The sequence below is a fragment of the Crotalus tigris genome, unplaced genomic scaffold, assembly GCF_016545835.1.
Source record: "Crotalus tigris isolate CLP2741 ecotype Arizona unplaced genomic scaffold, ASM1654583v1 scf7180000018030.5226217, whole genome shotgun sequence".
Lineage (NCBI taxonomy): Eukaryota > Metazoa > Chordata > Lepidosauria > Squamata > Viperidae > Crotalus > Crotalus tigris.
In genome coordinates this window covers 1,784,732-1,810,529 of record NW_024096786.1, presented here as the reverse complement: position 1 = coordinate 1,810,529, position 25,798 = coordinate 1,784,732, and the positions used below count along the sequence as shown (strand labels likewise).

At 39.3% G+C, this 25,798-nt stretch overlaps 1 protein-coding gene across 5 annotated transcripts in view; it reads right to left on the bottom strand.

Moving 5' to 3' along the window:
- Window positions 1-25,798, bottom strand: part of AIG1 (androgen induced 1) — a 97,440-nt gene that overhangs the window by 46,829 nt on the left and 24,813 nt on the right. For 2 of the 5 annotated variants that reach the window (XR_005557105.1, XM_039346824.1), the window contains exons 3-4: window positions 14,771-14,872; window positions 8,888-8,921 (exon numbers count right to left, since the gene is read on the bottom strand). Coding sequence is in view for 4 of the 5 variants with exons in the window: in XM_039346824.1 (XP_039202758.1) it covers window positions 8,888-8,921; window positions 14,771-14,872 (136 nt within the window). In the remaining variant the exon portion in view is untranslated. Of the gene's footprint in view, window positions 1-8,887; window positions 8,922-8,958; window positions 9,345-14,770; window positions 14,873-25,798 lie in introns of those variants that run through there. The other 3 variants (XM_039346821.1, XM_039346822.1, XM_039346823.1) reach the window with 2 other exon arrangements.

The window sequence follows — 25,798 nt, the reverse complement described above, 5'->3', positions numbered from 1 at the left end:
AACATGAAGCAGCCAAATTTCAAAGAAAAAGTATTAGTCATTTATTAATTTTAATGGAACAGTCTCATGAAACTCAAAGATACACAGAAATTTTGTTGAAGAAAAGTTTCACAAATGTTTTTGCTTCACTCTTACAGCATAATGTTGTAATATATTTCTATGCATAAAAATACTAATTGTTAAATCAATACAGAATTTTTCTTTTTACATTCATCCTTCTCATTCAAAAAGCATCTATTATTTCAAAATGATGTCCAGAATTCACCGATTCATTCATTAAACATCAAAAAGGAGTCTTTCTATGCCAGTGTGAGACTTTAAAAACTTTAAAAGAGATTATTTGTCTTACAGATGTTTCCTTCTTCATAAGCTATGAAGGGGATAAAAAGACAGCTGAAACCGGAAATTATACAATCAACTGAATTATACAAGATTGAGTGAGAACAAACCATCAGGCCTACAGATGGATCCATTCCATTCATCATCTACATTGGGTCTGAATGCAAAATGTATACAGATTTCCTTTACTTGATAGAGAGTATTAACTTTCTGCTACTGTATATTCTGACCTCCAGGCTTTTAGCATTGGTAGTCCAACTATAAACAACTTCCTCAGGCCATTCTTGATCAACATGATACTAATGAGTATCTTAGATCATGTAAATATCTGTCCAAACCCTGACTTCCTATTAAATAAAAAATTACTGCTGCTGTCATTAATTTTTGTTCCTGCAGAGGACAAAAGAAAGAAGGAAAGTCAGAGATCTTAGGAAATAATTTATTTCAAAGGAAAAAGAAGTTGTGAAACAAAAAGGCTTGTGAAGCAGGAAACATTAGGTAATCTCCAACTTGCGACCCATCACTTAACCACTATTTGAAGTTATGATGGAATTTTAAAAAGCTACTTACAACCCAATCTCTGAGTTACAAGTGCTGCACCCCACTTTCAAGACTCCATTTTGGGTGCTGGGCAATCAGTTCTCATTTATAACTGGTTACAGCATCCTGTAGTCATGATCTGTAATGTTTTTTTCCCAGTTTCCAATAATGTTTTTCCAGTTTCCCATTAAAAAAAATGATAATTTGGAAGAATGGATCCACCAAACAATGGTATGACTTGCTTAATGACCATGTGATTCACTTTACAACCATGGTGACTTATTTATGACCATTGTAAAGATAATCATAAAATTGAGTCCAGTCATGTGGTATCTCAACTTATGATCACAATGACTTACTACTGAAATGTGAGGCTCCCTTGTGGTTGTAAGTTGAGGACTACCTGTAGTTCATGAAAATATGATCACTGTCAAGCCAGTTCAAGCACTCCGTAGGACAGTGATTATTAGAAACTGGATAGGGGCAGAATCAAGAGCATCTCAAATTTCTTTATTATTTGAATGCAATCCTGTTTATACAGATTACACGTATTCCCAAGAACATTCCAAAAATCAGAAGAATGTTCTAATTTACCATTATCCCCCCAAAATATGCATTAATTTGAATTTTAAAAAGTAAAGTCTCCCATTTTTCTAAATACAATTTTCCCAGTAGATATATGGAAGTGGTTTGCCATTGACCTTTTCTAAGATGTTTCAATTTCCTAATCTAATCATGTAGATATCTTCAATAGAACTACCGCCCACGTCTAACCCTGTTTAGTTTCTCAGCCAGGTGTAACTAAGGCAATTTAAATGTCACTCGTCTATAAAATAATTCTTATTATATTACAGAGTATTTTTATGGAGATTTTTCGCATATGTCTTCAATTGAAAGAAATGTTCCTTGCCAAGCCTAAACCAACTTGATCATACTGCACAGTTGTGATTTTCAGAAAAAAAATCTTTCACCACCAACAAAATGCTAAACGTGATGGAATTCAGTTGCTATAACAGCAAATTAAACAAATAAACGAAATACTTTGGAATGCTTAAAAAGAAATATTTGTGGTCTGATTAAGACACAGTGAATTTTAAATAAGCAGATTTTAGTTTAAGGATTATTTTGTGACAAAAAATATTAGTTAGCAAAAGTGCATTTGTAATATTTGAAATTTCACAAAAAGTACGTACAATTTTCTAATCACTTTTTGATACTATAATTCAAAAGCACTTCCATCTACAGATATACAGTACGTTCTTCTGAATTTCATGTGTTTGTTTGCATAAATATAAGGAAAAGACTATGAACAGGGAAAGTCTGGAGAGGAGAAAAGAAGTGTATAGTCTTAAAATACTGAAACTCTTACTTATCCAGTTACAGTTTTCTGCAAAACTGTAATGGTGGACTGACAATTCTCAGATAAGTCCACCATTCCTTAAACTCTCAAAAGCAGTGAGATACAGATGTTATATTATGCCACTATTTTGGGGGTTTTACATGACTTCTACTTTCTTTATTTTTAGTGTCTTTTATAGTATGCGTCAGTTACACAGACCACCAGGCGGCACTATATTACCAATCTTATCCTTACTGAGAATCGTCAGATGTAAACCTGATGATTCCCAATAAGGGTGAAATTGGTAATATGATGTCTCCTGATGGTCAATGTAACTACAAGGTTATAGCACTATTCCCTGCAAAGAAGTTCTCAATTCCTGCTTATTTCAAACATTATATATATATATATAATACTACTTTTGGACCATACAGAGTCACAGAACATCAAGATTCTTTTTTTTTTACTGAAATTTTTTTAAGTTTTACAACAAATCCCCTCCCCAACCCCCCCCACCCTCCCATACCCTCCCCCACCTCCCCAAACCTCCCAAACCCTCCCCCAATCTTCCCAGAGCTGAATACAGGCTTACTTAAAATTTTTCAAAAAAAGAATAAAAAAACTTCATTAAACACATTATAATATACTCTAAACATTTTCTAGTATCATGAACTCCCTCCAAAACACAAATTTAAACATTAATTTCTTTGAATATCTATACCTACAATATAAGATCTAATTTCTCCCTCTTTCTTTACCCTCAAACAAAAAAATACCATTAAAACTAAATACTCTTTAAATACTTTAAACTAAATACTTAAAAACTTAAACTTCTTATCTAAAATTTTCATTCAATCTCATAATCAAAAACATATAAATCCTAAACAAATCTAGATACATTTAATTAAACAAGTTATCTTCTCTTAAAACTAATAATAATCATAATAATAATAAAAAAACCCAATCATTGAACACATTATAATATACTCTAAACATTTTCATATCATACTTATATTATTATCCATCATTCTTTATAAACTCCCTCCAAAATTTGAACATCACTTAAAACATTAGAATTCCCTTATAAACATTTAAATCTTTACCAATAACAAATTCCATCCACCACATTATACCAATAACAAATTCCTCCACAATAAACACATTCCTTCTCTTATCCATAAGTCTCTTAAAGGTATCAGTCTCTCGTGTTCATAAACCTCGAAAAAAATGCTTTAAAATCTGCCCTTGAAGATAACTCCAATGAATTTGTAAATCCTGATTCTCCCACCAGCTCAGGAACCGATAACTATGAAGCTTCCTTAACCTCCTTCTTCTGTTGGTCTTTCTCTTTATGTTTATATGTTGAACGGGTTGTCCTCTGCTCTTTCATCTCGACTTGTTGAGGCCCCCCAGACTGAAATTTCCCCTGTTTAATTAATATAGGCTCTTCACACTGCAATTCTGCCCTTAAAGGTTGCTCCAAAAAGTTTGTAAATCCTGCTTCTCCCGCAGAATCAGGAACCAATACTTGTGAAACTTCCTTGACCTTCTTCTGTTGATCCTTTTCTTTACAATTGTATGTTATGCAGGTTGTCTTCTGCTCCTCCGTCTCTGCTTGTTGAGGCCCCTGAAGTTTCCCAATTTTCATAAACGTAAGCAGTTCAGACTGCAATTGATCCTTTTCTTTATTATATGTTGCACAGGTTATCCTCTGCTCCTCCATCTCAACTTGTTGAGACCCCTCAAACTGAGGTTTCCCAATTTTCATAAGTATAGGCTCTTCAGACTGCAATTCTACCTTCTTCTCTTCCAAAGCTTTAAACTTAATAGATGGCGATGAACATACCCCCAGGACAGAAGTATAAAAGTCTTTTGCTTGAAAAACAGTATTAAGTCTATAACGTATCCCCAGGTAGTTCACCACCATTCCAATCGGAAAATCCCATCTGAACGAAATTCGTCTCTTTTTAAGTTCATCTGCTAAAAAAGCAAACTCCTTTCTTCTTCTTAAAATTTTAGATGGGATCTCCTTTAGGATTATAACATCTTGTGAAGCAATTTGAAATCTCTTCTTATAAAAAGCTTGTATAATTTCATTGCGCAGGGATCTTTTCCCAAAGTAAATTACCACATCTCTTGGCAAATTCTTTTTCACTGCCACCACAGAATTAACTCTAAATAATTTTTCAATTTCACCAAGTATTTCCTCTTTTTCTTTATTCAAAATCACAGCAAAGTCCTTTGCAACCATCTCTCTCAGATCTCCTTGCAAAGACTCTCCCAAGCCTCTAATTCTTAGGGCATATTCCATTTGTCCATATTGAAGCATAAGAATCTCATTTTCCATTTCTTTTTCCATACTTTCAAATTTTCCCTCCATCAATTCCACTTTTCCAGCTACTTCTTCCACACGGGAGTTCAGCTTTTCAAGAACAGAGGCAACTCCTTTTAAAACCAAAACTATCTCCTGCCTCAAAATCTTATTATTTTCCTCTAAAATCTCTTTCATTTCTACCCTAATTTGAGATATAACATTTCCCATCATATCTTGCAAATCCTTCACAGTTATTGGCTGAACCAAGGAAGAGGGTGAGGCTATTGATTTGGATTGTTGCACTGATGATAAGACCGAAGAAGAAGCCACTTTAGGAACTGTAGGAGTCCCTAAACGCTTTGGAGCCATCTTGCAAAAAAAAATCTTTACTCCTTCTTAAAAATTACAAAAATTAAACAGAAAAAAAGAAAGGTTAAATCCCCCCCAAAAAATTCAAAAAAATCCTTCAAAAGGAGATCATTATAACGAAAAAAAAATACTAAACCCTTTAGAGCCTTCTTAAAAAAAATCTTTACTCCTTCTTAAAAAAAATACAAAAAACAAAACAAAAAAGTTAAACAAAAATAATAATATTTCTCCAGACCCAACATCAAAATCAAATCCACATTCCGTTCCAATCATTAAAAAAAAAGGGTGGGGGAAAGGATAGAGAAAAACACCTAAAGGCTTGCCAATCATCATTTTACTTTCCCTTTCAACAAAAGGGAAAAAAAATAAAAAGAAGGAATATAAAAATAAAAATAAATCTTTAAGCTAAAAATCCAAATAAAATCAAAGGGAATTAAAAAAAGTCCATTCCATTTTTTTTTAAAAAATATAAAAAACAAAACAAAAAAGTTAAACAAAAATAATAATGCTTCTAAAATCCAAAAAAGCCGATCGCCATTTTATTTTCCCTTTCAACAAAAAAAAGAAAATTAAAACATCCATTCCAATCATTAAAAAGAAAAAGAAAAAAGAAAAAGGGAAGGAAAAACTCCAGAAAGCCTGCCAATCGCTATTCTACCTTCCCAAAGGGAAAAAAGAAAAGGAAAAAAAAAGAACGCCGAAAAGCCTGCCGATCGCCATTTTACTTTCCCTTTCGTCAAAAATTAAAAAGTGGGAATATAAACATAAAAGTAAGTCTTTAAACTTAAAATCCAAGTAAAATCAAAGAAAACAAAAGCTAAATCCTCTAGTCAACTCTGTCCGCTTCTAAGAAAAACTCACCAGATCTCTTTAATCGCGGAGGTGGTTGCAACGGCTTGTTTTGTCCCTAGGGACAAAAGCAGCTGGGAAGCGGAGACAGTCTGAACTCCGTGGGAGCACTCTTTTCACCCCCCCCAAAAATATTGGGGGTGCATAAGAGGCTCTAACACTATTCAGACAACCCTCTTCCCCCCCCCTTTGCCCGGGAGGGGGATTTTGAACCGCTGAACAGCTGATGTCCGCTGTTCATAGCGATTCAATACATTTACCCAGGAGGATGGCTACAAGGTAGCCGCCATCGCCCACGCTGATCCACCGGAAGTCAGAACATCAAGATTCTTGATCGGTTTGAAGAACTTAAAACATAAAGGTCCCTTAGACCAAAATACGTACAACACACCAGTAAACTTTGATTCCCCCCCCCCTTTCTACTGGACATTTGCTGCTATGAAATTAGCCATTGTTAGTTCTACACACACACACCCGTCCTCAATTCACTAGTTTAGCTGATGGAATATAAGTTACTTATACGGTATCGAAGTAGATCATGTCTTTAATGATAAACATCTAGATCTGGACTTTATATATTATGAACATGTACTGATTACTTCATGTTTAATAATAAACTAATAGCTCTATTTAGATGTTATAATAAATTATGGTTGTGACAATAAATACAACAAATTATGGTTGTGATAATAAATCACACGAACCTTCAGTTTACACATTTTCCCTGGCATTCCTCCTTCTCTACTTACGGGTTCTAAGCTGGCATACCTGGCTAGTGTTAAACAGCTCAATAAAAATGTTGACTTAATATTAGCAGCTGCAACCCCCCTCCATATATATTTCATGTGTAACCACATTTCAATGTTACGTGTATTTTTGTTGCTTCATCTCAAAAAATAAACTGCAGTGCTAGCAATATTATGAAAATATGCAATCAAAAGATTATTGTTTTAACAAAAAAAGGTTACAAAACATAGATCTTTAGTTCAGGCAAAAACAAGTAAGAGACAAATATAATAGAACTGAGTATTTTCTTATTGTTTCTTATTTCAGAGATAATTCCTTACTTAAACAGAAAAATAGAATGACCACAGGTAGGCAAAAAAGCAAAGGAGTGGAAGCAACTTCTGACTTTCTGATGGCTTCTCCATTGAGTTTTCTTGTGGGCAATGCTTAGGGAGCATCAGAAAACTTCTTTCCTTCCTTCACTTTACCCTCCCTTCCTAGAATTCCTGCTGCTTTCCCCATTTGCTTTGCTGGTGGGAAGCTTGCAAAAAGAAATCACCAGGGAAACCAGCAGAAAGTTGCAAATCCAAAACTAGCAGACAGGGGGTGCAGGTCAGGAATGGTACATGGGGGTGCCTGAGAGATGCCACATGGGTTGCGAGGGCATGTGGATAGACAGTGTAGATTAGGAGGGGTGTTCAGGGGTGTGCGAGAAGTGCTCAAGAAGGGGTGGGGGTCATGAGAAGTGCATGGGGAGCAACATAGATTGGGAGAAGCATACTGAGCACAACTGCAGCCAGTAGCACTGATGTAGCCACATTCATTCCCTTGTGAGTCATGATTTGGCTTATTTGATAACTGAATTTTATCTTAAGAATAGCAAGAATATTGTTTATATATCACTTCTATATTAAATTTAATCTAAATCATTTTTAGTGATGATGTACTGGTGAATTGAATTTTTTCCTAGCATGATTTTTCATTTATTAAATGTGTAAAATTTGATGACCATAAGCAATAATGCCAGCTGCATGTGTAATTTGAATGCATCACACCGTTCATTCTTAGTCTCAATCTTAAAAAACAATCAAATGAATAAAAATGTACAAAAACAATATGTGTAGAAGCCTGCCTGTTTTCTGTGCAAAACATGACCATATGGCCATTTATATGCCTAAATTCCTATAAATAATTTGAGATTTTTTTTTTAGTTACTGTGCTTCTTGAAGAAAGCAAAACAAAACTTGCAAGGAAACAAGCATATAAACTACAAAGAGAAGATCAAATTGTATATAATACACTGACATATAATTCCTATAATTATCAAGTTTCCAGTCCTGCAAATGTATGGCATTTTTCCACAAGGGATTTGCATAATTCCAATAATGGCCTTCCTGGCCATTTCTATACAGTGTAGCTGTAAAATGTACTACAACATTATAACTGTTTACAGTTCTATGATTTGCAAAATATGCAACAAACAAATAATCCAGGATCCTATATATGAAAAATTAAATATTTCCACTGGCATTTAGAACTTTTAATATGACACTTAAAACAACTACATTTTTTTAATCAGGCTTTCACAAAAGACTGAAAAAAATTGGGCTGCTTTAATAAACAATATAGGCCTTCAGAACAATTTGAAGAGTATATAGCTCTAGTATCTATTTATTATAGCATGTATTTGTTATGCTCTATGAGATTTGATTTCCATGAGTGGAAAGACAGGATTGTGCTGATACTGGTAGGTTTCTGTAGATATTTATGAGTTGAGGAAAAATGATAAGAACGTGCATGTCTGATCCAATACAGTCCTTATGTTTCTGTAACTTTTTGGAGCAGTGAGTGTTCATGTAACTAAGCACTGTCCATCTCATTTTTCTTAAGAGCACTTAAAAAGATCTGTGAAGGGTGTTCTTAAGATGATCCTGCTGTCATTTACTTCCCTCAAGCACACAAGATGAACTACCCTCTTTGTCATATATAAATCTATTTTACAATAATTACATATGGCTGCCAATTTCATTCCTATTTTCCTTAACTGCCTAAGGGTCTTCTATTCTCAAACAATTCTACATTTTCTGTTTTGTTTTCCTTTATGCCTCAAATTCCTTCCAACTGTTCCTTTTCTTTGAAATCTCTTCCAAAGATCAGTATCATTTCTTTAGTAGAGCCTGAAACTCTTAATGATTCATCAATGATTAGCTATTTTTGTGCTTCCATTGCCTCTTCCATCCCTTCTTTTTCCCTGCTGTTTTGTTGTTATTAGCTGTATCACAATAAAAAAAATCAAATACCAATGCAGTCTTATTCATTTTTATCAACATCATTTGAGAATGGAAACCATTTCAGACACAGTAAATAAATCTATATAAAGATAATTATGATGTATTCTTAACCTCACTTACCTAAAACTTCATCCCACAAGAATATAGAGTTCCACTAGAATGAATGAAGAATAAATTTGATTTGTTAATTCAACTAGATTGGGGCTCATCTTAATCTTTTCATTAATCTTATCTGGACTTCCAAAAAAACCCAGTATCTTATTTATGTATTTTTTATATTTTACTCTGTTTACTCTGCAAGATTAGAAAACTAAGCAATAGAGCAGTACATTTTAGATAACTGGTATCAGTCAAAATGCTTGCTTAGTTCAAAGCTTTTAAAATGTAACACAATTTAAAATATTATTTTCTCTGATTTTAATCCCATTTTATTAAGACTAAATTTATTAAGATTTGCTGCATGGATGTACTACTCATGAGCACTGTTAAAATTGGAAGGAGAGATGGGAGATCTTCTTTCTTCATGCTGTGCTTCTTGGAGACCAGCTTTGGAGAGCTGAAGCCCTCTCAGCAACATCTGAGGCATCCCAGGGAGAATTGGTAGAAAACAAAATATATTTATTTACTAGCAAATAATTGCCAATGGATCTTAGTCAATCCCATATAGGCATTTCTGGATTATAATAACATAAATTACAAATGTATGATGGGCATTATTGGCGAAATATCTTTTTCTGCTTGAATAGTTACAAGTGGCAATAATATTTAGGTGATAAGGCAGCATATTTGTAAATCAACTGAATTTACTTTCATATAAACAGCTAAACAGTTCTTAGAGATCAGCCAGAATAGCACTTCAAATCTACATTTGTTTTAAATTAGACCTTTTCTAACTACCCTTACCATAAAATTTGCTTCTTTATAGCTGCTGCGTACTGTGCAGATTATTTCACTGAACTATTCCATGATCTAAAGATCTGCTTCTTGGTTGGCTTGTGACAGTTCAGTTCCCAACATTTTATAAATAAAGCATGGATTCCTAGCTTCAGTACACAACACACTTTCTGACATTGACTTGCATTTGCCATTTAGTGGTCCTGTCACTAAATTTGAAGAGATACCTTTAAGAAAACTCAAAATAGCTACTCTAGTGGTACCCAGAACATCTATTTTAATTATAGAATTCATGCCATCTATTCAGATACATACATTTGTCCCTTAGACACATATAAAATTATATTCAGATTTATAATTCATCTCAAAAGATATATAATAAAAGTTCTTGATGTCTACTCTAAAGTCATGAATTTCTCCAAAGAGTTAATATGATATTAATGTTTTAAGAATAAAATATTCTATTAGAAATATCCCCCAACTTCTATGATGTACAAAGAACAGAGTGAATTAAAATGAAAATCAGCAGTAAAGATATTATAGTTAAAGCATTTGAAAACATTAGATAACGATGAAACACCACAACAGCTAAATGGTTTCATAGTTACTCAAACAAAGGAACACTTGAATAAATGAAAATTGACAAGACTATTTGTTTTAAAGTTTTTTAGCAAGACCTTGTACAGAGTTGCATATAGAAATTAATAGGCCCACACATTAGAATGTTCACATTATTTGTTACGAGGGGGACAATAAAGGAAAAAGCAATCACTTCATATACTAATTATTTTAACAATTCCAGTCTACAAAAAATTGTGTTTTCCTTCCATTGCATTTCCTTGATCCTCACGAAGCATGAACTTATTAAACTGCTATGTCAGACACCTATATTCTTACCAAAAATGTTTGGAATTTCTCACTTTCAGAGTGAAGCCTAAATAAACATATATCCTCTGAACATATATTACTTTTTCCTTCAAAATAATGCAATTAATTAACAGCAATGTCTTTTAATCTTTAAATTTAGAGTAGTCATGAAGATGTTGTAGTCTCTAAATTATTTTTATATTGTTGTTGTTGTTAGTTGCGAAGTCATGTCCGACCCATTGCGACCCCATGACAACGTTCCTCCAGGTCTTCCTGTCCTCTACCATCTTCTGGAGTCCATTTAAGCTCACTCCTACTGCTTCAGTGACTCCATCCAGCCACCTCATTCTCTGTCGTCCCCTTCTTCTATTGCCCTCAATTTTTCCCAGCATTAGGCCCTTCTCCAGTGAGTCCTTCCTTCTCATTAGGTGGCCAAAGTATTTGAGTTTCAGCTTCAGGATCTGGCCTTCTAAAGAGCAGTCGGGGTTGATCTCTTCTAGGACTGACCGATTTGAACGCCTTTCAGTCCAAAGAACTTGTAGGAGTCTTCTCCAGCACCATAATTCAAAGGCCTCAATTCTTTGTTGCTCAGCCTTTCTTATGGTCCAACTTTCACATCCATACATTGCAATTGGGAAAACCATGGCCTTGACTATACGCATTTTTGTTCGCAGGGTGATGTCTCTGCTTTTTAGTATGCTGTCTATTTTTATATTAGGAAGGTAAAATACTGTAATCAGAAATAGGTCTTTACTGATCACTGGACTATAGGCATCCATAATCTTGCTGCTTTTGTCAAAATGATGCTCTTTCTTACTGCTACTCTACCCTCCTGCCTGAGACCTCACTGCACCAGATAGACCATGTATTGATCTACACTAACAGGCTGGTTTTTACCTGATTTATCACAAAATAAGATTTTATCCCACCCACTGCATTTGTAAGTACAGGTAGTCCTTGTTTACCAACTGCTTCATACAGCAACCATTTCCATTACAATAGTGATGAAAAAAAGCAACTAATCCTTGTATTTATTACCCTTGCAGGTCTGTAAAGCAAAGGAAAGCTGAAGTAATATCATAAGCAGAGTTGTGATTTCATTTACCGACTGCTTCACTTAACAATTGAGTTGCCAGTCCCAATTGCAGTCACTAAGCAAGTACTATCTATACTCCAAAGACACTCGCTTTTTTTCTTACATGTTTTGAAATCTAACAATAAAGGTATTAGTTAAATTAGACTGACTTCATTTTGAAAGGAAATTTGTTTCTCACATTCTCCTGTTGTTGCTTTTATTCCCTTTCAACTCTTGTTTTCTTTTTAAATTCCCCATTTAAACGTCTACATTTCAGCAAAGTGTTGCATAGGTTGTTTTAATATTGTGATTCAACCACTGATTTTTTTCTATTAAAGCAACAGGTATTGAAAAAATATTATAATTCTCCTAGTTGGGATTTCACCACATATTACAGCACACATAATGAATTATTCCAAATGAATGGTCTCTCCAGTGATGGCTTTGGGAAAGACTGAGTCCTCCACTCAAAAGAATGAGCAGGATATCTCTGAAATACAATTGGGCTTAATTACAATAGATATTGTGAAATGCATTTCCTCAAATGTATGGTTTTTCTAATATCCATGAATGTGATTTTAAAATACAATCTCTCACTAAAACACTTCTCATAATTGTTATACACTATCAGACATTGTTCATCATGCAAAGCAATCAGAGACTGAATCCTGGATCTTTTTTTATGTGGAAATATAGTTATCAACAAGTTTCTAAAACATAGGAAGTATGTTAATAAATTAGATTACTTATATGAGATTCTTATTATCTTATTCTGACTGGCAGCCAATCTACAGAACTTAGCCTTAGGGTTCTTTTTCAAAATTCTTTTAAAAAATCCTTTTAACTGGAGATGCCAATAAAAAAACCCAAGACTTTCACATGTGAATTGCTTATTGTGCCACTAAGTACACTCCCTTCCATTTTCAGCACCAGATGCCAACTTTTAAGAAAAGAAGATTTTGTGTTTGCCTAAAAATGTGGCAAAATAAATAAACAATAAAATAGAAACAGTAGTTTGAATGCTTGGAACATAAGACTGATCTGGATGTAGTCATTGCCATGGCACTGTAGAAGTCATGTGCCTTGATACTTAAAAAAGCAAAATTCTATTAATCTATTACAAGGAGTCCTTGACTTATAACCCTAGCTGAATCTGGAATTAGGATTGTTAAATGGTGGTTGTAAAGTGGATTGCCGTTGACCTGACTCAACTTTCCCAGGTGCAGTTGTTCAATGACTGTGTGGGTCGTTCGTTATGAGGATAGAGCAAAAGAACTGCCTGCCAAAGAAGGCTGGCAGCTCCCCTGTGTGCAGAATAGAACTACAGTGCTCGGTTGGAGAAAAAAGAAGCTTGGATTGTTGTGCTCCAAGCTTTCTTAATCCAGCCCAGTGCTTCAGTTCCTCTTCTGCTTGCTGGAGAGATTCTGCTCCAAAAACAATCCATCGGGCAGCATTTTTGCTCTCAGACCAGCTGGGTGAAAAAGGTCCCTTGCAGGGGACTTTTGCCCAACCTGTTTGAGAGCAAAAGTGCTGCCTGACAGAAAGACATGTGAGACAGAATCTCTCTACCAAGCAGTGGTCTCTTGAAGGCTGGCTGAAAAATGTCTGTCCTGAAATCCAAGGAAAATCCAGTTTGCGACCTTCCCTGCCAGCTTCTCTGCTCTTTCTGGTTAAGCCAGTGGGGAAGATCATAGATAGCGATCACTTTATCTCAGGGCACCCAAAATGTCCAGAACACATTCAATTAACTGTGGGGGCGCTGCAATAGTTGTACATTTGTGTGAGGGTCCCTTTGTTCAGGCCTGTCATAATTGCAAATGGTCACTGAATGAATGGTTGTTAAATGAGGGCTACCTATATAATATGCTCTGTAATTTTTATATGATGGGATGGGGGATTCTAAATACTACTTAATATATAAATAAATAAAATGCATCCTCTTGGATTCTTTCACAAAGCCTTACCTAACATTGAAAAATCACCGATTGTCTTTGATTTACAATCACAAAAGGGAGCAGCATTTCCATTGTCGAGCAAGGCAGTTGTTAAGTGAATTGAACCTAACTTTATGACTTTTGCCAGAGTTGTTTAGCAAATCACTGCGCACAGTGAATCACACAGTTGTTAAGTGAATCTGTCTCTCCCCCCCACACACATACACTAACTTTGCTTGTCAGAAGCTAGGTGGTAAGATCACGCAAATAGTGATCATATGACTCCAGGATGCTACAACCATTGTAAATACATGCCAAGTGCATGAATTTTGATCATGTGACCATAGGAATGCTGTGAGGGTTGTAAGTGTGAAGACTAGTTGTAAATCACTTTTTTTCAGTGCCACTGTAACTGTGAATGGTTGCTAAATGAATGGTTGTTGAGGACTACCTGAATCACAGAAGTTTCTTGTGGGAGGAGTTAAGGTAAAAATGAATTCCACTGTTTCAGTGGACACCTCTATGAATCTGAGACACTCTGCAGAAATATACATTTCTGTAAGAAGCTAATTATTAACATGTTTTTAAATATTTGTACTAAGAACTTAAATAGTTTTTCATATTGAGAAACAATAGTGTAAAGGTGTTTCAAAATGGAGTAAAGATATTCATTTCAGATAGTTAATACATAAAATCATGAATACAATAAAAATATTCATGAAAGAAATAAAGTTTTCATAAATAGGGGAAATATCAAGCCTTTTCTTCTAGAATTTTTGAAAATTGGGAAGGGGGGGAAATGAAGTTGTTTTTTAAAAGAATACTTTGATAATACTTTGTCACCATTAATGGGACTTGTGCTCATTTTAGCAGCACATAATATTAAAATTTGAATAATACCATTAATGGGAACTAATGTATTATGCATATTTTATAAATAATCATGTTTGAAACTTGGGAGATTTAACAGCTGTGTAATAACTTTGTGATTTCACATTTGTCTATGGCCTTAATTTTGGCAAAAATAATTCCCTACTGATATTAATAGTAAGTGACAATAAGCTATTGTAGAAAAATTACTCCTTTAAAAATATACCAGATATTTTTCTGCTATTATACTGTACCGTTAACATCCATGGACATTTCATATTATGTATTTCAATATCTAGAGATGAAAAAAATGATTTTTTTCTTAACATTATTTAAAAGAAACAACAGTATTTTTGTACTTACCATTCCATGATTCAGCCAAGTTGGTATAAAATTATCAAGGAGCTTGGGGTAAACAAGTTCTCTGTCATAGATATAGATGCTCCAAAACATTAGCACAACAAACTGGGGCAAAGAGAAAAGAATACATATATATGTATATAAAGTCATATTTTTACTGTAAGAATTACATTTTATCAGTATCAACCATCAACCAGTTACTACTGTTCTGTTGTGTGTACTTTTAATGTACAAACTAGTTTAAATCTAGGTTGACTAGCTTATAGGTATATGTAAGTAATCTTCACTTAGCAATGGTAATTGGACTGGCAACTCCATTATTAAGGACGACTGTAGTTGCAGCAATTTTAGTTGTCATTGTTAAATTAATTCCACATGGCTGCTAGGGCATTACATCACATGACCTCCATTTGCAACCTCCTGCCAGCTTCTCAATTGACTTTGCTTGCTGGAAGCTTGCACTAAAAATTGCTAGTGGTGATCATGTGACTGAAGGATGATACAATTGTTATAACTGTGAGCCAGTTGTCAAATATCTGAATCACTATCATGATTGCGATAACTGCAACGATAAGGACTGGTTTTAAGTCTCCTTGTTCAGTGATGTGGTAAATTTGAATGACTGCTGAATGGATGGTCACTTTCTTCAGTGTTGTCGTAACCTTGCATGGTCATTAAAATAAATGGTCATAAATCGAGGGTTATCTGTATTCATTATTATACTACGATCTATATTGTATGCAATTAGAGTAATATTCTGGATTACAGTAGTTTCCTCTAAACCACAAATAACCTATTAGATTTGGTGCATTAGTGTCATGTATGAACTAACTGAATCTTAGCAGATTCATCCCTCTAAACAGAAATACTTTAAGTACCGAATCATACTATACCAGTATCACAGTTTATCCTTGCTCAATGCAGTTTATACTCAGAGTAGCCATGAACAATGAGCCTGGGAAATATGTGAACCCTATGTATTCTAATGTAAGATGCTGAGTTGCATACTTGAGATATGTTTGATAGCAGCACACTAACTATAAAGATTTATAAAACAATGCTGGACATAGTACAGATAATCATTGACTGATAATGGAATTGGGATTGGAATTTCTGTTGTTAAGCAATTGAGTCTGCTTAGCAATGGCAATCATGTTGCCATCATTAGTATCATTAGGTGAGGCAACTTCCTGCTGGCAACCTGCAATCAAAGTCTGTGGAGAAGCCTGGAGGAAGTTGCAAGTCCCAGGCCAAGGTGTATAAGAGGCATGGATGGCATGGTTAGGATTCACAAAAGTGCGAGGGGGAAACAAGAAAGGCATGGTGTAGTTTGAAGAGTGTGTGCACGGGTGCGTATGAGGTATAGTGAGGGTCCAGAAGGGTGTGAAAGACGTATGGCATGAGTCACGGAAGAGAAAGCGCATGAAGATGCAAGAAGGTGAATGAGAGGTGCTACGCATATCAGGGAGGGTATGCAGTGATGCACAAGAATATGCGACAGGCACTACACAGATCAAGGAGGATATGCATGGCACAGATCAGAGAGGGTGCACAAGGGTGTGCACGAAAGGGGCTGTGTGGGTTAGGGAGGGTGGGTAGGGTTATGTGGGTGGCTAGGACAATATGTGTGCAGAGGACCTGGAGAGGGTGTGTTGGTTGGGGAGATTTAACCCTGCCGATTGTGACTTTCCCTGTCAAGACTCCCAGATAGATAAGGATTTTGGCTTATTTTTCCAAAATTCAGTCTTAACATTTGAGGGTTTTCTAGTTTCAACTACTGAACAACCTCTAGGTTTTCTGTGGACTTTAGATCCAGAGTCTGATTTGGTCATTCTAAAACGCTGAATTTGTTCTTCTCCTGTTCTCTTGCAGCTTTGCGTGTAGGTCTGGAATCAGTGCACGGCTTATTTATGCTTTCGCTTATGATTGGTTAGCTGATATTAGGAAAGTTTACGCTCTAAGCCAGAAATCCATTTAAGAGCTGATGCAGATGCACATATGCCACACTTGTCATACTTTCCTAAAAAAGCTAAAGCTAAAAAAGCTGTGCCTTTTCGTGCCTTGCACAGTAACTCTATGATCCTAGGAAAGTAGGTGTTTGAATTATTGCATCCTTAAATCAAAAGTATATTTTCCTGTGATCAAGTCAAAACTGTGAGAGCATAAGAAGAGAGGAAGCTTCTTTAAGGAGGTGATGACAAATGTGAAGGCATACCAACACAAACTTTAAAATACAGCAGATCACTACTTAATATTATCCTGTGGAATTTTCTACAATAAAGCAGAATTCATGATTTCTTTAATGATGGCAGGTTACACCAGTCCTGAGGCAGCAAAGCATATTCCATATACCATGACAATATTACTTCCATGCCTAGCAGCTGGTACCTTTTTATTGCAATACTTGGTTTCTGCCAGACATAATGACACCTGTATAGTCTGAATGGTTCTACTTTTGATTCTGGAACATTAATCCCAAAAATTGGAGGATGGGGTCATCTATTTGCTTTATGGCAAACTACCGAATAGTATCCATGTTGTCATTAGTGAGCCATGGCTTCCACTTGCTATTTTCCCATGAATCTTATTTTTAATTAGTGTTCTTCTGATGATAGTGCAAATCAAATGCACAACCTAGTTAATCAGTTAACCGTGAAAATTCCTGAATGTTTTCCTGGGCTTCTTTATGACTTCTTGGTGACTGGAAAAATTTGGTAGCTCTTGGAGTGATTTTGATCACACAATCCATTTCAAGATTGTGTCTCTTAATTCTGTATCAATGAAATCTAATCCAGATCTTTAGAAATTGTTTTGTAAATATTTCCAGGCGCATTGCTTTTTTACAGAGTTCTACAGATATTTCAGTGGGATGTTGTGTTCCTCTAGATTCTAGAACATAACTTATGATGTAAGGAGGCAAAATTCAAGAGATTTGTATAGGACTAGGCTGACTCAAATCAGCTCTGTTTTAAGAGGAACTCACACAACTGATTTTGGCTATCTCTGTAACTGAATTAACTAAGCTAGGTGATTGATTACTTTTCATATTTATGTATTACACATTGGATGGAGTAAGTGAAACTAGCACCAAACTTTGGTAATATTTAGTCACCCAGACTCCTGTTATACATCACTTGGGCCCACATGAGGATTTAACAGTGAAGATCATATTAAACAAAAGCATTAAAAAAAAACCTCCAGTGCTAGATTTCAAAAAGTAAATGTGATATTAATGAATGATTTTAAAAAGCTTGCATGCATTTGAATATTTTGTGAAGCACAGAAAGCTTACTGACCTTGCCAATGAAGTAAAAGTGGAAAAGACAGGAATTTCCATCTGTCCCTAAATAAAGTCAGCCAATGAATGCAACATTGGTTGCAACCATCTGGTGCTCCAGGTGGCAAGAACTTCTTTAATGAAACAGGTAGGTTCAAAAAGACATGCTTAAGCAAATGATTCTAATTTTAGTCAAGTTGCCCAATCAACATTTCTTAAAACTCAACAACATCCAATTGCCTAAAAGGGGCGTTGACTTACCTGAACGCCTTTTCTCAGCACGGAGATGGATAATCCACACAGTGGGTTGAGACTGTATTCCTGGCCAATCAGATCAGTCAGCCAAAGTTGCCACGCCCCGTCTTGGACCATGATCCTTAGTCTTGACTCGAGCGCAGCCATTGACTAACAGTAAGACGTTTTGGCTCCACTAAATATACCCTATTATCCTAGTCTATAAGGGTGGGTGTGGATTATCCATCTCTGTGCTGAGAAAAGGCGTTCAGGTAAGTCAACGCCCCTTCTCCAGCACTGGAGATGGATAATCCACGCAGTGGGACATACCAAAGCCTATTGTCCCCTGGGTTGGGGAATAGACTGGTCCCGTGTGCAACTTTGGTCTAGAACCTGCTGGAGAACCCTCCTACCGAAGGAGGCCTCTGCAGAGGAGTACTTGTCGATTTTGTAATGATGAATGAATGGAGAGGGCGAGGCCCAAGTGGCTGCCCTGCATACCTCTTCAATAGAAGCCTGCATGGCCCATGCTGCTGAGGTGGCAGCACTCCTTGTGGAATGGGCCGTGATATGCTTGGGGACTTGCAAGGACTCCGCCTGGTATGCCCCAGTGATGCATGCCCTAATCCACCTACCGATGGTAGAGGACGAGACCTTCCGGCCCCTAGTAGCGGGGTGGAAGGATATGAAAAGCGCTTCCGAGCGTCGGAATTCCACTGTGCGCGAAATGTAATGTCTTAGTGCCCTTCGTACGTCCAAGGTGTGCCATTGTTGCTCCAGGGGATGAGCTGGGTTTGGACAGAAGTCTGGTAGGACTATTTCCTGTGATCTGTGAAAAAGGGAGTTGACCTTTGGAATGAATGAAGGGTCTATTCTTAGGACTACCTTGTCCTTGTGAAAATGGCACAGGTCCTTCCTCATTGAGAGAGAAGCTAACTCGGATATCCGCCGAGCTGACGTGATGGCTACCAAGAATGCTACCTTATGGGTCAGATAGCGAATGTCACATGTTTTGAGTGGTTCGAAGGGCGCTCTGGTAAGAGCTTGTAGTACTCGTGGTAGTTCCCACGATGGATACCTGTGCACGGTTGGCGGTCTGATGTTCGCAGCCCCCTTGAGGAAGGATCGTATTAAGGGATGCTTGCCCAAGGATTCACCGGGGCTGGCAGAAAGTATAGTTGAGAGGGCGGCGATTTGCCTGCGCAGCGTGTTTGGCGAGAGGTCCCTCTCTAGGCCATCTAGTAAAAATTCTAGGATCTTGGGAATTGTGATCCCTTCGAGTAACAATTCCTGTTTAGAGCACCATGATTGGAAGCTTCTCCACGTGGCCTCGTAGATACGGTTCGTGGAGGGGCGCCTTGATGCCTGTATGACCCTAATTACACCCTGTGAGCAAGCCCCCTTGGCTAAAATTGACCGTTCAAGAGCCAGACGGCTAGTTGTAGCCATTGTGGCTCTGGGTGGGAGATCTCCCCCTGCTTGAGGGAGATCCTCTCCGGAGGAATCCGCCATGGATTCGTGCGGGAGAGACTCCTCAAGTCTGCGAACCAAGGTCTCCTTGGCCAATAAGGGGCCACAAGGATTACCTCGGCCCTTTCCCGCAGAATCTTGCGTACTACCGCCGGAAGTAGAGGTAAGGGTGGAAACGCGTACAGGAGCCCCCTTGGCCATGGGCTCCGTAACGCGTCCGTCTGCTCTGCTCCCTTGGATGGGAATCCGAGTTAGGTGGGCATTGGAAGGAGAGGCAAAAAGGTCCACCTGGGGAAGCCCGAAGCGGTGAAGACCTCCCTGAAGATCCTCGGGTGTAGTTGCCACTCCGAGTGATCTATTGTTGATCTGCTCAACAGATCTGCTTGGATGTTTGCCTCCCCCGATAGGCCTTTATGGAGGCCAGATTTTGTTCCGCCCAGGTCCAGTAGGAGGGCCTCGGCCGAGAGCGAGAGTGTGTGCCCCCCTGATGGTTTATGTGGGCCTTGGCTGTCACGTTGTCCGTCAGGACCAGTACGTGCCTGCCTTTTATGCTGCTGTGAAAATGCCTTAACGCTAGGTGAATAGCCCGCAGCTCGAGCCAGTTTATGTTGTGTCGGAGATCCACCGCTGACCAGCGGCCCTGTGTCCACTTGGTCCCCAAGTGGCCTCCCCAGCCGAATAAGCTCGCATCTGTTGTGACTACTACTCTGTCTGGTTCCCTGAAGGGGGACCCCCTGAGGAGAGCTGGAGATAGCCACCACCTGAGGGAGTGTCGTACTCTCAGAGGTATGCCTACCCTCTTCCGGGATGCACTGATTTGCTGTCTCTGAAACGGGAGCATGAACCACTGCAGTTCTCTTGAGTGCAGCCTTGCCCAAGGAACTATTGCTATGGTCGATATCATCTTCCCTAGCAGCTGGGAGAGGCAGACCAGCGTCACTGACTGATCGCGGCTTACCTGTTTTACGGCTTTCTTTATGCTGCTGAGGCGTTCCTGTGATAGGTACACCTTGCATTCCTTTGTGTCTATGACCGCTCCCAGATGGAGTATTCTCGTAGTTGGGGTTAGATGGCTCTTTGGAAAGTTCACCGAGAAGCCGTGGTCCTGCAGCAGTTTTATCACTAACTTTAGGTCCGCCCGAGACTGCTGGGCGGACGATGACTGGATTAGAATATCGTCCAGGTAGCACTGGACTCTGACTGGTACGTTTCTTAGGTGTGCTGCCAGAACCGCCAGAATCTTGGTGAACACCCTGGGCGCTGATGACAGGCCGAATGGAAGTGCCCTGTATTGAAAATGGTGCCCCCTGTAGGCAAACCGTAGAAAGCGGCGGTGAGCCAGAGAGATAGGGATGTGCAAGTATGCCTCCGTGAGGTCGATCGATGCCAGAAAATCCCCTTTCCTTACGCTTCCAAGGATGGAGCGTAGTGTCTGCATTTTGAATTTGCGGTATTTTATGTAGAAATTTAGCCTTTTCAAATCCAAAACGGCTCTCCAACCCCCCGAGGGTTTTGGGACCACGAAGAGGATAGAATAAAACCCCTGGTCTCTCTGGTTCATAGGCACCGGCTCTACGGCCCGTATGTTTAGAAGGTGCTGAACGGCCTCGTTCATGAGCCTTCTCTTTGTTGGGTTTGTGGGACAGGGGCACGGGCGGAAGCGGTTCGGGGGCTTTGAGAGAAATTCTAGAGATAGACCATGACATATGGTGTTCCTGACCCATACGTCCGTGGTGGTCTCTTCCCACTGGGGAGCAAACCCTGCTAGTCTGCCCCCTATGGGAAGGTCTGGGCGGGAGTCATCTGGTACGGCGGAAGGGGCGGTTGTTCCCCCGAAAGGGCCGTCTTCCCTGCGTTTGCCTATGTCTTGTGTTCTGTCTGTCCCCCTGTCTTTCCCTATCCTGTCTAGCTTGGAAGGGTTGGGAATTTTGAAAGTAGTTGACCCTGGCTTCCGTACGAAAGGATTGTTTCCTTCCCCAGGAGCCGGGTCTCTTGTCCTGCCTTTTAAGCATGTGTTTAAGGACCTTGCGCTTGTCCTTGTTCTCTGTCAGGTATGGCGTTAGTGCCTCACCAAACAGCTTTGCCCCTTGGTACGGAGCCGAAGCCAATTTCCACTTGGATTTGGTATCCGCCTGCCAGTTCTTTAGCCAGAGGATGCGCCTGCTCGTGTTGTTTGCCGCCATTGCCTTGGCTGAAAACTTGGTCGCTAAAAGTGTTGCGTCCGACGCATATTCCGTGGCCGCTACCATTTTGCTGAGTTCCTGGTGAGTGCGTATATCTTCCATGGGAACCCGGCCCTGTAACTCACGGAGCCAACAAAGTGTGGCTCTGGTGAAAAAGGACGCGGAGGTAGACGCCCTGGTAGCCCAAGCTATTGCCTGGTGCGTTCTCCTGTAGTTGGACTCACTCTTTCGGTCCTCGGCTTTAAGAGCCTCAGCAAAATCTCCTGATATGGCCGTGTCCGATATCAGGGGACCTATGGGTTCGTCCACCACAGGCACCTCCAATGTTCCCTCTAGCTCCCTTGCTACGTTAAATAGCTTCCTCTCCGCATTGCTAGGAAGCGGTAGGGAGGTTGGCGCTGCCCACTGTTTCCTTATTGTGTTTAGGAACATGGTCGGGCATGGTATGCGGTGTTGAGTGGTTACCTTTTCGGCGAACGTCGGCTCAGCCTCCGTGTCAACTGTGACAGGCTCCGCTGGTGTCCCATGCCCCAGATGGGCTGTGGCCTCAGCCTTGCGCAGAATAGTAACAAAAAGAGAAGGGTTAAACAGGCCGCTGAAGGACGGCCCTTGAGGTGAGGTGTCCTCCTCCTCCTCAGACATTTGAATCCCTTGTGACGTACCTGGCTGGTCCAGGTAAGCTTCCTCAGAGACCGACGAGTCTGAGATGGAGGAGAGGTCCTGATGGTCCTCCGTTTCCTCCCGATGCCTCGTTCTAAGTCCTAGAGGCTTGGCTTTTGAAGTTTGAGCCCTGGCCTCAAATGCACGGTCCACTGCCTGTGCTATTAGGGTAGCTAGCAGATCCCCCGTCAATGCAGGAGGAGTGACCATTGCCTGCGACCCTGCAGGTGCTGTGGTTAGCATGGTCCTCGGGGTTTCCTGTAACCTCCGTGGGGAGGGGGATCGGGAGAGCGATGAGAATTCGCCTATCCCACCCTCTGTTTGGGACTGTGATGAGTTCCCTAATGACCAAATGGCCCGTGGGGATGAAGGGAGACCCAGCGGTAGATCAGGACCTATTCCCCCATTCTGCCTATTTTCAATTCTGGCCCTTTTCTGGGCTCTGTCGAACTCTTTTTCTAGGGCTTGGTGTCTTCTGATTGCCTGTTTGTCAGCCTTCTTTGATGACTTCCTTGCAGCCTTTCTAGGGGCTGCAGAGGATTCCGAATCCTCTGAAGCAGGTGCTCCAGAGGATGAAGGCGGGGCTCCAGTGGAGGGAATGATTGCTTCCTCCATTCTCCACTAACGCTGGGCCGCGATAGGGGGGACCCAGGTAGTAGGAGAGCTCCAACTTTGAGTAAGGACAGGCGCACTACTGGGGGCGTCTGGAACTCAGGAGCAGACTCTGCAAAATTGTCAGAGTTAGTCACTGTGCACGGATAAGAACAGGCACGCTAATGGGAATGCCTGGAACCCACCACTAAATCCAGAAGCGTACGGGCCACTAATGGGGGACCCGAAGTCTGGAAGGAGCCAAAGGCAACTAAACACAGTTAGTTATGAAAGGTTCTTATTTACTTTAGGTAGAAGACACCAAGTCCTGGAACCAGTAGCTATGTGTCTGATTTGAATGTCTCTGAATGAATAATAGATGCTTTAGTACCCCAGTACTGCTTGCCTATTAATTCACTCCAGCGGCTGAACCTAGCTTTCTCAGGGAGCTTTAACTCCCCTGTTTGGACAAAAAATATGGCCGCCGCTGCCAAGAGACTACTGCGCATGTGTTAACAAGGCTGCCTATGCCACGTGCGGTTGTAACAAAGAGCTGCGCGTGCTTCCAGCTGTGCAGACAATGGCGCCTCGTTTAAAAAATCCTGAGCAGCCTGGAGTGAAAAAGACTGCTCCTTCGCATGCCAGCTGTTTCCCTTAATCAATCTCCCTCCCAGCATGCGTCCCCTTTGTCCTCCGCTTCCCTCGCTAACTGCTTGCCTTTCTGTCTTTTTTGTTTTGTTTGTTTTAAACGCGAGGGGTTGCCCGAGCCTCCCTGTTTGTTTAAGGCGGCTGCCGGCTGCTGGAAGGTGGCTGGGGTTTGGGTTAGGGAGGGCAGTTAGGGATTTCCCCCTTTTAAGTGGGGGTGGTTTCCCCTGTAGGAATCTGACTTCCTGAGTCTTACAATTTAGCAAGGAAATTTTTGAGTAATCAATTAAATTGAATTAAATTATCTCTAATTAACTTTTAAACTAAGCAATTTCAGCTACTAGAAAAAATCCCCCCAATGGAAAGGAACTATACCTGCCCAGGAGCCAAAGTTGTAGGTCTGTCTGTATGGCCAGATCAGTCAAGACTAAGGATCATGGTCCAAGACGGGGCGTGGCAACTTTGGCTGACTGATCTGATTGGCCAGGAATACAGTCTCAACCCACTGCGTGGATTATCCATCTCCAGTGCTGGAGAAATCTAAATGTCCCAATATAATTGACATAATTACTAAAAAATAGATCTGGATCAAAACAATTCCTTAAGATGTATCAACTCTAGAAATCTAGAAAAATATAATAAAATATTTCACACTTCTCTTTGGTTCCCCCTCTCTTGCGGTTGCAGGCTTTTTTATTCTGCCAAAAGTTTCACTGATTTTTTGCTTTCCCTATTTATGATTCTTTACCTATATTTTCATTATTTGTTCAATTTTTTTAACTTAGCTTTCTAAAATTTCATTCAGACATTACTGTCTCTAATTACAATGATAGTATTAAAATGTGTTTTTTAAGAAACTGCACCTATTAGATTTTACGGCTTCATCTCAGAAAGTAGAAAAGGACTTTGTGTGCAGCAAAACTCTTTTAATGAACAAAAGCCTTCTGAATGTGCATAATGAATGAAATTGAAAATGCAAAATATACAAAATTGATATACAAAGTGATACCTTAGTAAAAATATACAAAGATGATATACCAAGTTATGTAGCTATGCCCAATTCAGTGACTGTTCAAAGTTAGGACGACATTGAATGAGTGGTATTTAAACCAGTTCTTGAAATTTTAGATGTCACAGCACTCACACAGACAAATGATTGGATTTGGGCATTTGGCAACCAGTTCACACTTATCATAGTTGCATCATCCCACAATCACGTGATCGCCATTGGTAACCTTCCCTGACCGCTTTCCAGAGGCAAAGTCCCAGAGATCTCATACTCCATAGTACCCACTCCACCAGCCTGCTCTTAATACCATGCACTGACCTGCAGCAACCTCTCTACTTGCAGCTCTCACCAACCTGCCTATGCTCCCTACCGCCCACCTGTAGCCCCTGCTGGTTTGCCCACACTTCTTTAGGACCATGAATTCATTTTAAGGAGAAATTAGAGTCAGGTGTTTCAATCAATTGCATTTTCAGCAGGTATGAGCGTGGGAAGTTTTGCCTTACTTAAAGTACAGACTTCTGATTATTCATTAACTAAGTCTGATCTTCACAATACAGATATATAGGAGAGTGACTTGAACAAAGTAACGTTTCTGAGGAAACAGCTATTGAGGCTCACTAGGCTGTAAAAAGTTACAAAAATCATTCCCAAAGCGTTTGGACTCCATCAGTCCACTATCAGGAAGATCATGTACAGATGGAGGCCATTCAACACCAATGTTATCCTCCCCAGAAGATCACACCAAGAACAAAACATGTAATAATCCAGGAGCTTTCAAAGAAACCCAGAGAGCACTACTACTCTTCAAAAAGAACACTGTTGCCAGTCTACAGTTTGCAAAACACCATGTGGATAAGCCAGAAGTTATTGGAAAAGTGTTCTGTAGAAAGATGAGTCCAAAAATAGAAAAATTTTGGTGTGAATAAAAAGTATTATGTTTGACAAAAGGCAAACCCTATTCC